The following is a 13,684-nucleotide window of genomic DNA, read 5'->3' on the forward strand; positions in this document are numbered from 1 at the left end:
TTTTTAAAGTGAAAATAGATTCAGCATCATCAAAAATCTCTAAATCACCTAAAATCTTAAAATTTAATAATTATAATTTAAATTTACAAAAATTCCTATCAACTTTTATAACATATTACCAAATTTCCTATAATTTTCTGGGCAACACTGCAGCATGACAAACTACTTTCATTTCATTAACAAACACGCTAATGATTAATAGATGCATATACCTCGCCGACTCGCACCGTCTCTCACATCACTTTCTGACTATTTATGCCCACTATCTGAAAAGTAGTAGTGCCCACTTGAAACTTATGTCCACTGTGAGTGAGTCAGAGATCCTGGGGCATCGAAATGTAAATATATGAAGCAATTATTATGTGCAGCTGTAGGTCCCCTAAAGAAGTCTAGAATTTCAGTCGAAGTAGAGTTCATTGAGAGCCACATCATTAGACTCTAAGCTTCGATATGCTCTGTTAGCTTTCTGTGCCCACGGATAACGCTACAGTTCTCACAATCTCCCGATTCTCACCACCGATGGGGATCAAATCCCAATACGACTTTTCTATATACATCTAATCTAGTCTTCTTTCTAGGGTATATTCCCTGTTCCCAACAACGCATGTAAAAGCTGGCTATCATGTCATGTCTGCCCGAAGGACAAGGTTGCCCTTGTCTCGATTTGACCCCTTCCCTGAAAATTGAAAATTGACAGGGAGGGAAAAATAATTTCAGGAGTCCATGGCAATGGGCCCATTTCCGTGCAACTCCAATTGGAAGCACACGTTGAGGAAGTATCATGGCACCAACAACTGCAACTATGACATAAAGGCACATTTCTATGTGTTTGACAGGCTGCCCCTGCCTATCCTCCAGCCCACACTGTTCCTATGCCTATTATATACTAGGTGACAAATACTAAGAAGGGGGAAATTTGAGAGTTTTTCATTCTTATGCTGCGGTAAGCTTACAGGAAAATGTGGGCAATGGTAAGCACGGCGATCGAAAGAAAAGTAGTCCATCTAGAGAAATGGATTGTTTGTGGTGCAGCAGTTGTGGGGCTGATGATATTCTGTCAAGTAGAAAGCAGCCAAGGGAAATGTGCATTTCCTGCAATTTTCAATTTCGGAGACTCGAATTCAGATACAGGTGGCTTCTATGCTGCTTTTCCTGCAGAAAATCCTCCCTATGGAATGACTTTCTTCCATAAGCCTGTAGGTCGTGCTTCTGATGGACGCCTTGTGATTGATTTCATAGGTACTTAGTCCCATGGATTTCCAACTTCTCTGCTAAGTTTGTTTATGTCATAGGAACTTCTTATGTTTTATCTGCCCTTTTAAATAGACAGCTGTGATGATTAGATTAGTTGTTTATGTGATCAGACTGTAAGTTGTGCAACCAGAATGTTAGTTGATGAACCTTCTTTCTCTTAATACAAGAAATAGTATCACTGTCCACAGCAGTAGCTGGTTAATACTCTGACTATAAAATAATGCATGTAATCTAATGACTACATTATCTCTCACTGACAAATGCCTCTCTCTTAACCTTCCTCGATCTGTTCTACATTTGAAGAGTGCAGGACAGGGCAGCACTGACCATGTGCTGTATTGTGCAAACAGATATTCAAATGGACTTGAAGTGAATATGATAATAAGCATAATCTATTATAACGTTAGAGTCTAGCAAGGCCAACTTCAAATGGATGTTTGATGTATGAGACTGGTTGGGATTGATTTATTTGTAAGGCCCTCTCTATTTATTCAAACAGAAATTTATGAAAATTTAATTTCTGTTTTAATCGTTTAATGAGAATAACATATTTTAGTTGAGGATAACATATCTTAGTCGGAGACTAAATTGATGTGTAAGATTCTTTGTATGTGGCATAAATAGACCTCTTCATGTTCTATCTTTTCTGGATTGTAACATATTAAATTGATGTGTAAGATTCTTTGTATGTGGCATAAATAGACCTCTTCATGTTCTATCTTTTCTGGATTGTAACATATTTTAGCCAGACAAGTGTAAAATTCTTTGTTTGTAGCATAAAAAAACCTTCATATTTATCTTTTCTAGATTGTGCTTGTGACTTTCAAAGAAGAAACACATATTTTTAACTGCTAGACTCACTGAGATTGTACATTAAATTTCCATTAAGTGAACATTTTACCTACTTTCAATTGAAAAAAATACAGTAAATAAAAACATAAACAGAATAAAAAGAAAAAATTACAGTAAATAAAAACATAAACAGAATAAAGAAAAGGTGCTGTCAAGCATCCATTCCATTCGATAAACAAATGTATAAAGCTTCTAATTCACTTGTTGGAGATAGCATAACCAGAATCAAAGAAGGTGCTGTCAAGCATCCATCCTATTCGATAAACAAATGTATAATGCTTCTGATTCACTTGTTGGAGATAGCAATCCACAGTTTGATATCAAACCAGTCAAGGGCATTTAGCTCGGTGGTGGATCAGCCCACCAAATGGGTGCAGTTTGACTGTCAAATTTTCAACATGTTATCGGATCCAACCTCTTTGTGTTGAGGCTCCTTGGAGGTGCCTAGGATCCTCAAACCAAATTATGGCTTGAGGTAGGGTGTTGGACATAGCAAGCCATAGGCCATGGATTGGATTCCTAGCCTGTACATTTTTCAACATCACTTATGTTTTTATTTTTCATAGTAAGTCATCTGCAATGCCAATAAATTTCCTTATGAAACTCGGATTCAACTACAGAAATGTCAATGCAGTTTTTTAAACCCCTTTTTCATCTTCAATGAAACAGAAAAATTACATAGCTGAAGAATAATAATTCCTCATTAATCTTATGCCTGAATGCCTTATTACGTTTTATGTTGATAGAAGTTTCAACTTTAAATGCAGTCAGTAATTGACATTTTCTTTGATGGCAATTGAGCAGCTCAAGCTTTCGGCTTGCCTTTTCTTAGTCCATATCTGCAGTCATTAGGCTCTGATTTTCGTCATGGGGCCAACTATGCCTCGGATGCTGGTACTGTTCTTCAACCAAATACTTCACAATATGTTACCGGAATCAGCCCTTTCTACTTGGGAGTTCAGTACAGGGAGATGCTGGATTTCAAGGTTCGAGTTCTTGATCTTCTTTCAGAAGGTACAACCTCTGTTAAGATTTTATTTTTAATGGATAGGAAAAGAAAAGTCATTAGTATCAATCAAAATTATGGACGTTTGAAGATATTCTTAGATAGGGTATCTAAATTTGATAAATTCTGATTTTGGACACAAAAGCTATTTGATGTTCAGCTCATATGATTGCCTTAACAAAAGATTGAGGAAAAGTGAGATCTACATATTTTGGAAATATTAGATCTTTTTAGCATCTTGTTAAGTAATTTAGTCGCTATTACCCAAACAAGCATGAAACGTGTGCTTGCATTTTTGTCTATTTATAAAGTTGGATATATCCTTACTGGAATCATTGAAGGGGCCTCTCACTTTGTACACAGGTTTCATGGATATGTATTTGCGTATTTTGATAAAAATAATGGTTCAATATTTGTTTAGGGTTAATAGTTTGAGTGATGGGAAGTATGGTTTGTTTTTTATTGAGTATATAAAATTACAAAAGTAGAAAACTTAGGATTACGCCAACAAGCTACTGATTCACTGTGGTAAAAAAATAATAATAATCATTAAAAAAATGGTTTAACACTGCTCAAAAATAAATCAAAGTATGCATCGAAATAGATCAACTTCCCATTAAATGTCGATTTCACCTCTCATCTGTCTATTTAATGTTGTGGCCACTTCAATCCAGCAAAAGACGTTGATATGGAGCCATCGACCACCAACAAAACCAATAACCTGGACTGTTTTTTATTAAGGATTTGTGTCTTTAATTGAATGTTATAGGCATCTTTGCACCCAGCTACTCTTTCTGGATACTTCTTGTATGGAATGGTTTGTAACTTTGTATTGAGCTTCCTCAGGCTCTCTCCTGCGATGGCACGCTGTTTTCGTTTACAAAATGGTTCAGGAATACTCTGTTCACTTTAGATATGCCTTGCCAATTTTGTTGAAGCCAACTTTGTCCATGAACATAATGACTGGGCAGAGCACAAATTCCCGAGGAGGAAATTTCGAGACCAAACTGACATTTTTGCAACCAGTTCTTATTTTTATTATGTGTCAATCTTTGCAGGAAAAAAATTGGAGTATCTACCAAACCCTGAGGTATTCAGTCAAGGTCTCTACACACTTGATATTGGGCAGAATGATTTCACCTCAAAACTTGGTGAAATAGGAATTCAAGGAGTGAAGCAGTTTCTTCCCCAGGTAGCTTCACAGATTGGTGAAACTGTTAAGGTAATTTCTTGACTACAGACATTTCAATTGAGCATAGATGGACTTCAAGAATGAATTACTTAACTATGTTGTTTCTTCATTCTAACAGGCATTGTATAAAGAAGGGGCAAGGACAATATTTGTGGCAAATCTTGCACCAATCGGTTGCTTTCCTTCATTTCTGACTGAACTTCCTCATAATCAATCTGATCTGGACGGTTATGGATGTATGATATCATACAACAATGCAGTGGTGGACTATAATAACCTACTTAGGGAGCAGCTTGAAGAAGTTCGAAAGGTCTTACCGGATGCATCTGTTATATATGTTGATTCACATGCAATCAAGTTGGAGATTTTTACAAATCCAACGAAACATGGTAAGCTTCCTTTTTAAACGATGGTCAAGTTCACAAACGTGTAATTCTCCTCCGATAATCAAAATACTCAGAAGATGTTACAGTGTATACTTTGGGTGTCAATCATCGTAAAGAAATACATCATTTGAATCCCTTCTTGCACAGTCTTCTTTTCCTGAAGTATAACCTTAGAGACAAAATAAAATTTCAAAGAAAAAAAACATAATATATAATACAGAGTAAACATGGTAAGTATTAACTTTCAAAGCCACTTTCACCTTCATTTTTTCTCTTTTCTTGATAATAAGCAAATGCATAATATCCAATTCCATGATTTGCAGGGTTCAAGTATGGAACAAAGGCCTGCTGTGGCACTGGAGGTGACTACAATTTTAGTCCAGAGGTTTTCTGCAGCCAAAACAAGACATTAAATGGTATTGTTGTCACAGCTTCAGCATGTTCTGATCCATCAGGTTACGTGTCCTGGGATGGAATTCATAACACTGATGCTGCAAATATATATATAGCCAATGAAATTCTTAGTGGTAAATACTTTCAGCCACCATTTCCACTCAGCAAACTTTGTGACCTCCAACCTATTGGGTGAACTTGAGGAGGAAAAGAAGCTCCATATGCTATGGAAAAAATGTATTCAATAAAGCCTTCACTTCCAAGGCCTCTCAATTCAATAGAGTTACTGATAAGCAGCATGGGCTTTCTCAATTATAAAGCCATCATGATTTTTGGCTCTTTTTCAATTAATCATATTCTCACTCACATAATATTAATGTGCTTGGGTCATGTTTAATTCACCCTTATGGTGACCATTTGATCAATATTAAAAAATCAATTCTATCCAAGGAAGATGGGAACAAATGTTTTCAGATTGAATCAATGTCAGTGCTGTTGGGTTGATTCTTGTTGCTCATTTGGGTAGGCAGATTCAGTTGAACGACTAAAACAAATCTGAGATAACTTGCATTTATAAACTCTTCCAGATATTTATATATATGAAATTTTATGAGATATTGTTGATTTCAAACCGTTTTTGTATGAGATGCTAACATAACATGATCTATGTAGACATCCTTCTAATTACTATTACTTATTGTTTTTGACTGATAGGAAGGACTTGCCCCTCCTGAATTGTGCAGATGATAGTTGATAAAGTTTTGCAAGTTGGCTGAGAAGCTTACAAACTGAAGGCAGTTAATCAAAAAATTGGACTGTATCCGAAGTTGTTGAAGTTGTCAAAGTTATGGGGTGTAAGAGAAATGAAAAAAGGCAGCCTGTGTGGGCTTATTGTGTATTACAACAATTGAGCTTGCACTGGAGTCCAACTGAAACTTATAAATGTTTAAGGCTAATTAATAGTTTTGTAAGTTATTTGTAGCTTTGTAGATTTATAGGAGTATTACAAGCATAGTGAATTTTTAAAAAATCACAATTCCAATAGCTCTAAAAGTTCATTGATGTATGATCAAGTTCTTGCTTTTTGATAGCTTGGGAGGTATTCCAAGCCCTAGGGTCCGGGGTTTGGAGCTTGGAGCGCCACAAAGGTTATTTGTGGGCTTGAAACCCAAGGTTAGGGTTTTTCATCCATTGATGTTTGGGCCAAAACCATGGAGTATTTTGGACATGTGATGGAATAAGATGATAGAGGAAGACGAGAAGAATCCAACGCATCAAGAATCATCAAATTCTGAGTTGTCTACAATGAGCTATGAATTTTTGAATGGAAATGTGGGTTAATGTGGCACCAAATGGAGGTCGTCTTGACATTTTGGAGTGCCACAAGTTATGTCTTAACACCACATGAGATTGTATATATAAGATTCTACACCATCCAAGTGCATCAAATCATTATCATTTCATCTCTGAGGCAGCTGCAAAAGCAAGAAGGACAAGGCGTGGAAGAGGGATATTTTTGGGCACATTCTTCCTTCTATTGCAGGTCTGCTTTTGTGCAGGAGGAGGCTGCAGACTTGGAGTGAAGTTTAGAGGTCTGTTTGGTTGCTGTTTTGTGTAGGATTTCCTCTATTTGAGAGCCACAGAGAACAATCACTTTGCAGGGGGTGAAAGGCCTAATTAAAGGTTGTTTAAGGCTCTTGTAGGGTGCCACAAGGATTTGGAAGAGTTTTGGGAAGTTAGGAGAGGGTTGGGAGGCCCAATCTAAGGCTTGACTCTTCCTAGAAGGCAATTCTAAACAACAGGAGCAAAGGACAACAAGATTGCAACTTTTGAGGGCTATTTGTGCAAGGTTATGAGGGCTATAACGCTGGGTCGCAAGCCCTAACCAAGAGCAACAAAGTGCAACAATGAACAAACTTATAAATCAAGGCATGTTATGATGTTTTTGTGTTGATTTGATGCTAAGGATGAAGTCCTAGTGTGGACAGAAGTATTGGGCACTTAGTGGTTGGTGGAGGGAAACAAGAAAGTGTCCAAAGTAGCCCTAGAACAACATACTTGGACAATTGTGAGTTGGGTGAAGTGTTGAGCCTATGTGTAGCTCTTTGATGGATGAAAGAAGCTACTAGGAGGAGGTAGTTTGAGAGCTCAAGGATTGGCCAACCTAGAGGAGCAGATTGGATCAGCCCATGTTCATTGTTGGAGAAGAGACTTGTGGTAGGTGGAAGCCCTCCTGCCTTATGTTAGCCTTCATATAGCAGCAGTGGAAGGCTATAGTGGGAAGAAGACCCTGTGTAGCTGAGAAGCAACAATAGGCAGAGGGAGTTGCTCACAAACGGGGTTGTGAACAAATCAAAAGAAGTCTCGATGTGTTGATGCATAGATGGACTTACGATCAACGTGAGAGTAGGTGGAGCTGTGTTCAGTGGGCAGATGGACTTGTTTCATTGATAGAAGCAGAGCTGTGTAGCTGCTGATTGAGAACGAAGGACCAACAAGACAAGATATGACATAGAGGTTATGATTGTGCACTAGAGCAGTGAGATTGTCATTGTATCTTGTATTATTGTACCATTGGATATTTGAAGGCCATTATCCCTTGTATGGGAGCCCTAAACTGTTTTACTACTCAGTTGGTTTAATATAACTGAGATTGGGTTGTTGTACATATTTTGTAAAAAGTTGTCTATATTTTTGCATGTGTGATTTACTGTTGTTTATATTCTGCTACGCAAAGTAGATTTGTTGAGATTCTTGGTTTGGTAGCATTAGTGATCTAATATTCTATCCTAGGCACTAGGGTCGCAGAATTCAACATGGAATCAAAACGTGTCTGAGCTACTTTGAGAGACAGTGAATCAAAGGGTGCACAATGAAGTATAGCTTAAGAAGGAGTTGGTCACATTGTAGGTGAAGGGCTCACTACAATGCTGAAGTTGCAAGTTGGTCTTCAGTATGAGGACATGTTGGAAAGGTTGTCCAACTATAGTTCATGGAAGGAAAGGATCAAGTTGGTCTTACAAGTCAGTAGGATCTAGGCGTTTGCCGAGAAAGCCATCAAGAAGTCAACTAACCTTAAGGTGTTGGAAGTATATGATGATTTGGATACAAATGGGAGATTGATCATCTTAGATGGTGTGAAGGGCTTCCTAATACCACATTTGTTCGGGAAGAACTTCGCTCATGAGATGTAATTGGCTCTTCAGAATTTGTTCCATAATAAGAACGAGAATCCAGTATTGGTATTGGAGGACAAGTTGAAGTCTGCCAGATATTGCAGGGTGAAGGAGTGACTTCGTATTTGGCGAGGTTGTCTTAGGCCAAAGATGAGCTTGTTGTCGTTGGTGTGACTATTTTAGATTTTGATATGGTGATGAATGCCTTGAAAGGGTTTACTCCAGAGTGGAAACCATTCATCAAAGGGATCATTGCGAGGGACAAGTTTCCAGACTAGAATAGGTTGTGGGACGACTTCATTCAAGAGGAGTTGTGAGACAAGGATCTTCATTTGAAGAAGAGGGCTTCAGATGATGACATGGAACTTGCAACACGAATGAAGGGTGGCGAGATGGGTCATTTTTTATCGAGATGTCTGATGAAGAAGAAGATAGGAGATGGTGAGAAGAAGAAAAGTTAGCAGGTTATTGTGTTGCCACTTTTGTTGAGATAGATGCTCTCACCAAGAGGTTGGGGGAGGAGGCTATGATCTCTCATTTCTCGGTACTATCGATGAGGATGGATGATAGATGGACAATGGTGCGTTAAAACATATGACAGGGTCAGAAGAGGTATTCGATACTATAGCTGAGTGGGACTCGAAGTTGCACATGGTGTTGGGCGACAAGAGTTAGAAGGAGATCTGAAGATCGAGAGTTGTGCCATTCAGAATGGAGTCAGGTTGAGTAATGTGGGTCCATGATGTACTGTTTGTACCAGGAGTTAGATATAGCGTGATATCTGTCTTAATGATTTAGAAGAAGGGGTTTGAGGTCTTATTCCAGGATGGGAAGGCAAGACTCAGACCCAGAGGCTCTAGATCTGTGAGTATTATGCTTGGAGTTAGAGAGCATGGTCTATACAGGTTGACAGGTAAGCCTATGGATCATGGGAAGAAGAAGCAAGAAGACTAGGTGCAAGTGTTGACATTATGACAAATGTGTAGTCCTTGATGGAAACCTACTTAATAAACATGTCAACATTATGGTAGCAAGATGAGTATTCAGGCCAATACAAATGTGACAGAAAGATTGGACAAAGGAATATCAGTTCAATGACAGAGGAAGGGTAAATATGAAGTTTGAAGAAGTATATGAGGGTTCTGTGAAGCAACGTTGCGTACACATGCAGGTATGAAGAAGAAAAGCTCATATAGTTTTGACACCATGGTATTCTAAATACGAGTCTTTACCATGGTATTGACCCATAGTATTGAACCCAACAACAGATATTTGATCCCGTCAAAGAATATCATCGACATTAGTGTGGTTTTGGCTAAGGGCTAAGCTATATAACGAGATGAAGATCAAAGTGTTTGTGTGTGCAAATAATGAAGATTTCATAGTTAGATTTGAAGCAAGTGTGCATGTAATGGGCTATTAATGAATATTTATTGCTAATGGAAAACTTGTGAGCAATTTAGGAAACCGACGTTTCGGACTAGCTAGGTGAGTCCATCATCAGGGCAATGAGATCTGAATTATGAGAAGAGAGAGTCAAGAAATTAAGTTATTAATAGAGGAATCGAAAGATATCTCTTAGCTTGTACTGTCGGCTGGAAGATTTATATTTATAAATTAATTAACTCAATTTAATTTCAATAATTTAATTTTTTTTTTTATATATATTATTTTTTATTATTCATTTCTTAATTTATTTTTATTTGTTTACATATATTTATAAATTTATTTTATTTTAAATTTCAAAATTGAGAAAAGTTACTAATTAAGTTTTATTTAAAAGCCTTAAAAAAAAAAAAAAATAAATAAATAAATTATTGAAATTAAATTGAGTTAATTAATTTATAAATATAAATCTTCCAGCCGACAGTACAAGCTAAGAGATATCTTTCGATTCCTCTATTAATAACTTAATTTCTTGACTCTCTCTTCTCATAATTCAGATCTCATTGCCCTGATGATGGACTCACCTAGCTAGTCCGAAACGTCGGTTTCCTAAATTGCTCACAGGTTTTCCATTAGCTATTAATGAATAGTTTGATCTGAAACGTATGCACCTTGAAATTTGATGATGGATAAGATCCAATAGATCTGAAATGACTATATTGATAATGGATTGATTTGATTTGTAGTCTTTATGTTTGACGCGTGTTTTATTACATATGCCAAGAGATGGGTTTGTTTTGAAGGTCTGATGTGCAACGAAGTTATAAGTTAATAGTTGCAGATCTATACGCGAGTTTGATAACTTGAAATGTGCGTATTGATTTTGTACTTTGGATAGATTTGTACACGGGTTTGATTCTTGAAATGCGCGTATATACACTGAAGTGTTTTGTGGAAAACACATTTATAAGCTAGGGTTTTGCTGAAGAAGATGTTTGATTAGTCTAATTAGTCTTCCTGTGTTTCTATTGTCTGTCAATGAAGTCTTACTTGATGATATGGGTTTAATAGTGATGATTGAAGTTGAATTGATTGATTGAAGAGTGATGATGTTGCTAGGTATATGTGATTGAAGATCTATGATTATTTCAGAGTAATTTAGTGGTTCAGGGTGTAACTCAATGTTTGTTTCAGAATGACAATGATTCAATTTTAGGGTTCAACGTTTTGAGATTTGTACGCAAATATGCTTCAAGAAAGTCACATATACACGTGGATTTGATAAAGTAAAGTAACATATATATTTTGACATTTTATTGATCAGGATTTTCAGTTGATTCAATTGGTTGATGCAGTGCTTGGGTTTGGTATTAGTATTATGGTTACAGTGATCTAATTGTTTTGGTTGTTTGAGAATAAGTTGATTAATTTGGGTCTTAGTTGGTTTAGTGATTGGTTGATTCAGTTGGTTCATTGAGTGATTTGTTGCAGTGATCAGTTTCAGTTTTGATATTTGGTATCGGGCTTAAATAATGGTAGTGGGTTCAGTTTGAAAATTTGATGAAAAGTGGCCAACAAGTTGTGATGTTTTGTATCAGGTGGATCCTGTGTGAAATTTATGAAACGTGGTCCACAGAGGTGTTGAGGGTTGGAGCCTTCAGTGAGAAAGTTGAAGCTTCCTTCTAGTGGTAGCTGGTAAATTTGATCAGGGGGTTGGAGCTCCCTTCTGGTGGGTGTCAGTAAATGAGATCAGGAGGTTGGAGCTCCCTTCCAGTGGGTGCTGGAAAATAAGAGAAGGTTGTAGCTTTCTGCAGGTGGGTGCTTGCGTGTTGGTATGAGCTTGCGCCAGTACAAGACTGTAAGAATTATTTCATCATAATAAAAAGAAGACAGAGATGACAACAACAATGGTTTTTTCCCACATTGGGTTTCCACCTAAAAATCATGGTGTTCATATGTGTTGCTTATGTGTGATGATTTATTTTGTTCTTACTGCACATGGTTACTATATATCTAATGTTGATAAAGTACTAACATACTGGTTCAAGATAAAATTGACTGAAAAACTAAGTTGACTGGATATACACTAGTTGTTTGCATTAAAGTTGCGTACATATTGAGGTTTACTTCAAAACAGTCACTTATAGAAATCAAAATAAGAAAATTAAATCAAGTTTTGTTAAAATATTGATTCACTCCCCCTCTTAGTATTTTTCTTAACAATTGGTATCAGAGTAGGTCCTTCGAAAGAAGCTTGATCGCTTGAAGGAAGATTTATCAAGATGAGAAATCAAGAGGGGAAAACATCTATCAGGCCAGCATTGTTCAACAGAACTGATCTAGTTTTCTAAAAGGGTAAGAACAAGAGCTTACTTACAGTTACTTGGAGCATATGTATGGGGAATCATTGAAGGAGGCTATCAATTTCCATCTTCTATTTCCATAGATGAAGCAAAAAAGAAGAAATATGAGACCAATGCAAAGGTTGTCAATGCTCTGTTAGGAAGCTTGGTAAAATCATAATTTGTCAAAGTCATGCAACTGAATACAACAAAGACTATACGGGACAAGATCATCTAAAGCTATGAAGGTGACACCAAGGTAAAAAGTGCCAAACTTCAAACTCTTAGAATTCAATATGAAACTCTCAGAGTGCACAATGAGGAAAGTATCACAAGTTTCTTTCTTAGGGTAGATGAGATCGTGACTTCTATGAGAAATCTTGGTGAAGAAATAAAAGAATCATTACTGGTTGAAAAAATATTAAGGTTTCTAACTCCCAAATTCAATTCAAAAGTTTATGCCATAGAATAAATACAAGACTTGAAGAATCTTACTGTTGAACAACATCATGGGATTCTAAGAGCCTATGAAATGAGAAAATTGGGTCCCTCAGATATCAGAAAAGCTGCATTCAAAGCTATTTCCAAAGGAAAAGAAAAGGAAGAATCAAGTTCTGTATCAGAAGAAGAAGAAACAAACTTTGTAAAGAAACTCCAAGTGGGTATTGGAAGATTCAAAGGCAAACTTCCTTTTAAGTGTTTTTCTTGTGGTAGAGTTGGTCATTATGCTGCAAAGTGTCCCTATAGAGAAAATCATGAGAAAGGGAAAGAAGCTGCAAAAATAAATAGGAAAAGGTTTGAAAACGATAGAAATTTGTATACACATGAAGTTAGTGATGATCTTTCAAATGGTGAAGAAGGTGAGTTTGATCAAGAATGTTAATTACTTATGACATTTGAAGATATAAGTAGTAATGAGTCTGATGATAATTTCATGGGTGCCTTAGAAGTGTTTTTTTTTGAAGAAATAACTTAGCTTAAGATTTGTCTAGAAGAATTTAAATTAGCAAAAGAAACTTTGAAGAAACAAATCACAGAAAAAGAAGAGCATAACGAAAAGATAGAATGTGAAATAGTAATTCTAAGGAAAGAACTTGAGAAAGCAAAAAATCTTAATATTAGTGATGAGCCCCCAAATTGGGTAACTTATTGGGCTCATTTTACCTAATTGTCCTTGTTAAATCCTCCATTTTTCATAAAATTATGCATGTTTTTCTAGTATGTTTATGTTATTTGAACGAATAAGGGTGGTCACTCTACCTAGGAGGCTAATACATGGTTATTTCTGGATTTTTGAACCAATTTTGGAGCAAAACCAAGCAATCATGGGTCAGCTGACAACCAAGCTTGAGGTGAGGATTCGTAGGGAGGTTGTCTCTTGCATTAAATGGCCTTCATCGAAATCTCCACCCTCAACACCGAGCTCCACAGGCCACCAAAACGAGTTTTAAAGGCAGCTAAGCATTTTTTGGAGGAGTGACTGTTCACTAGCAGTTGGGACAGGCGAGTCCCTTGAATCTAGGAGGGCTGCTAGCCCCCTCATATTGTACAAATAGGAAGGCCTCAGCCTTCGTAGTTTACTTTTGGAACTATTGTTATTTTTGCACTATATTGCTGTCATTTTGCTTAGCATGTTTTATTGTAGCTACTGCTGTACAACTTTCATATGATGGTTATTTTTGAATAATGAGAAGAAA

General features: G+C 36.8%; 1 protein-coding gene across 1 annotated transcript; it reads left to right on the top strand.

The window, feature by feature from the left end:
- The first annotated feature begins 825 nt into the window (after nucleotides 1-825).
- On the top strand, nucleotides 826-5,379 carry LOC149194173 (GDSL esterase/lipase At4g01130-like). The gene is made up of 5 exons (XM_089405057.1): nucleotides 826-1,239; nucleotides 2,911-3,120; nucleotides 4,171-4,334; nucleotides 4,423-4,693; nucleotides 5,014-5,379. Exons 1-5 carry the CDS (start codon nucleotides 960-962, stop codon nucleotides 5,277-5,279), a joined length of 1,191 nt encoding a protein of 396 aa, XP_089261183.1. The 5' UTR covers nucleotides 826-959; the 3' UTR covers nucleotides 5,280-5,379.
- The last annotated feature ends 8,305 nt before the right edge of the window (nucleotides 5,380-13,684 follow it).

The sequence above is a fragment of the Pinus tabuliformis genome, chromosome 2_2 (assembly GCF_031772625.1).
Source record: "Pinus tabuliformis cultivar Carrire ecotype Pingquan chromosome 2_2, CPIR1, whole genome shotgun sequence".
Classification (NCBI taxonomy): domain Eukaryota; kingdom Viridiplantae; phylum Streptophyta; class Pinopsida; order Pinales; family Pinaceae; genus Pinus; species Pinus tabuliformis.

Coding starts and splice junctions, on each gene's coding strand:
- LOC149194173 (XM_089405057.1), top strand. CDS start 960: ATGTGGGCAATGGTAAGCACGGCGATCGAAAGAAAAGTAGTCCATCTA. Junction 3,121..4,170: donor TCTTGATCTTCTTTCAGAAG/GTACAACCTCTG, acceptor CAATCTTTGCAG/GAAAAAAATTGGAGTATCTA. Junction 4,694..5,013: donor TACAAATCCAACGAAACATG/GTAAGCTTCCTT, acceptor CATGATTTGCAG/GGTTCAAGTATGGAACAAAG.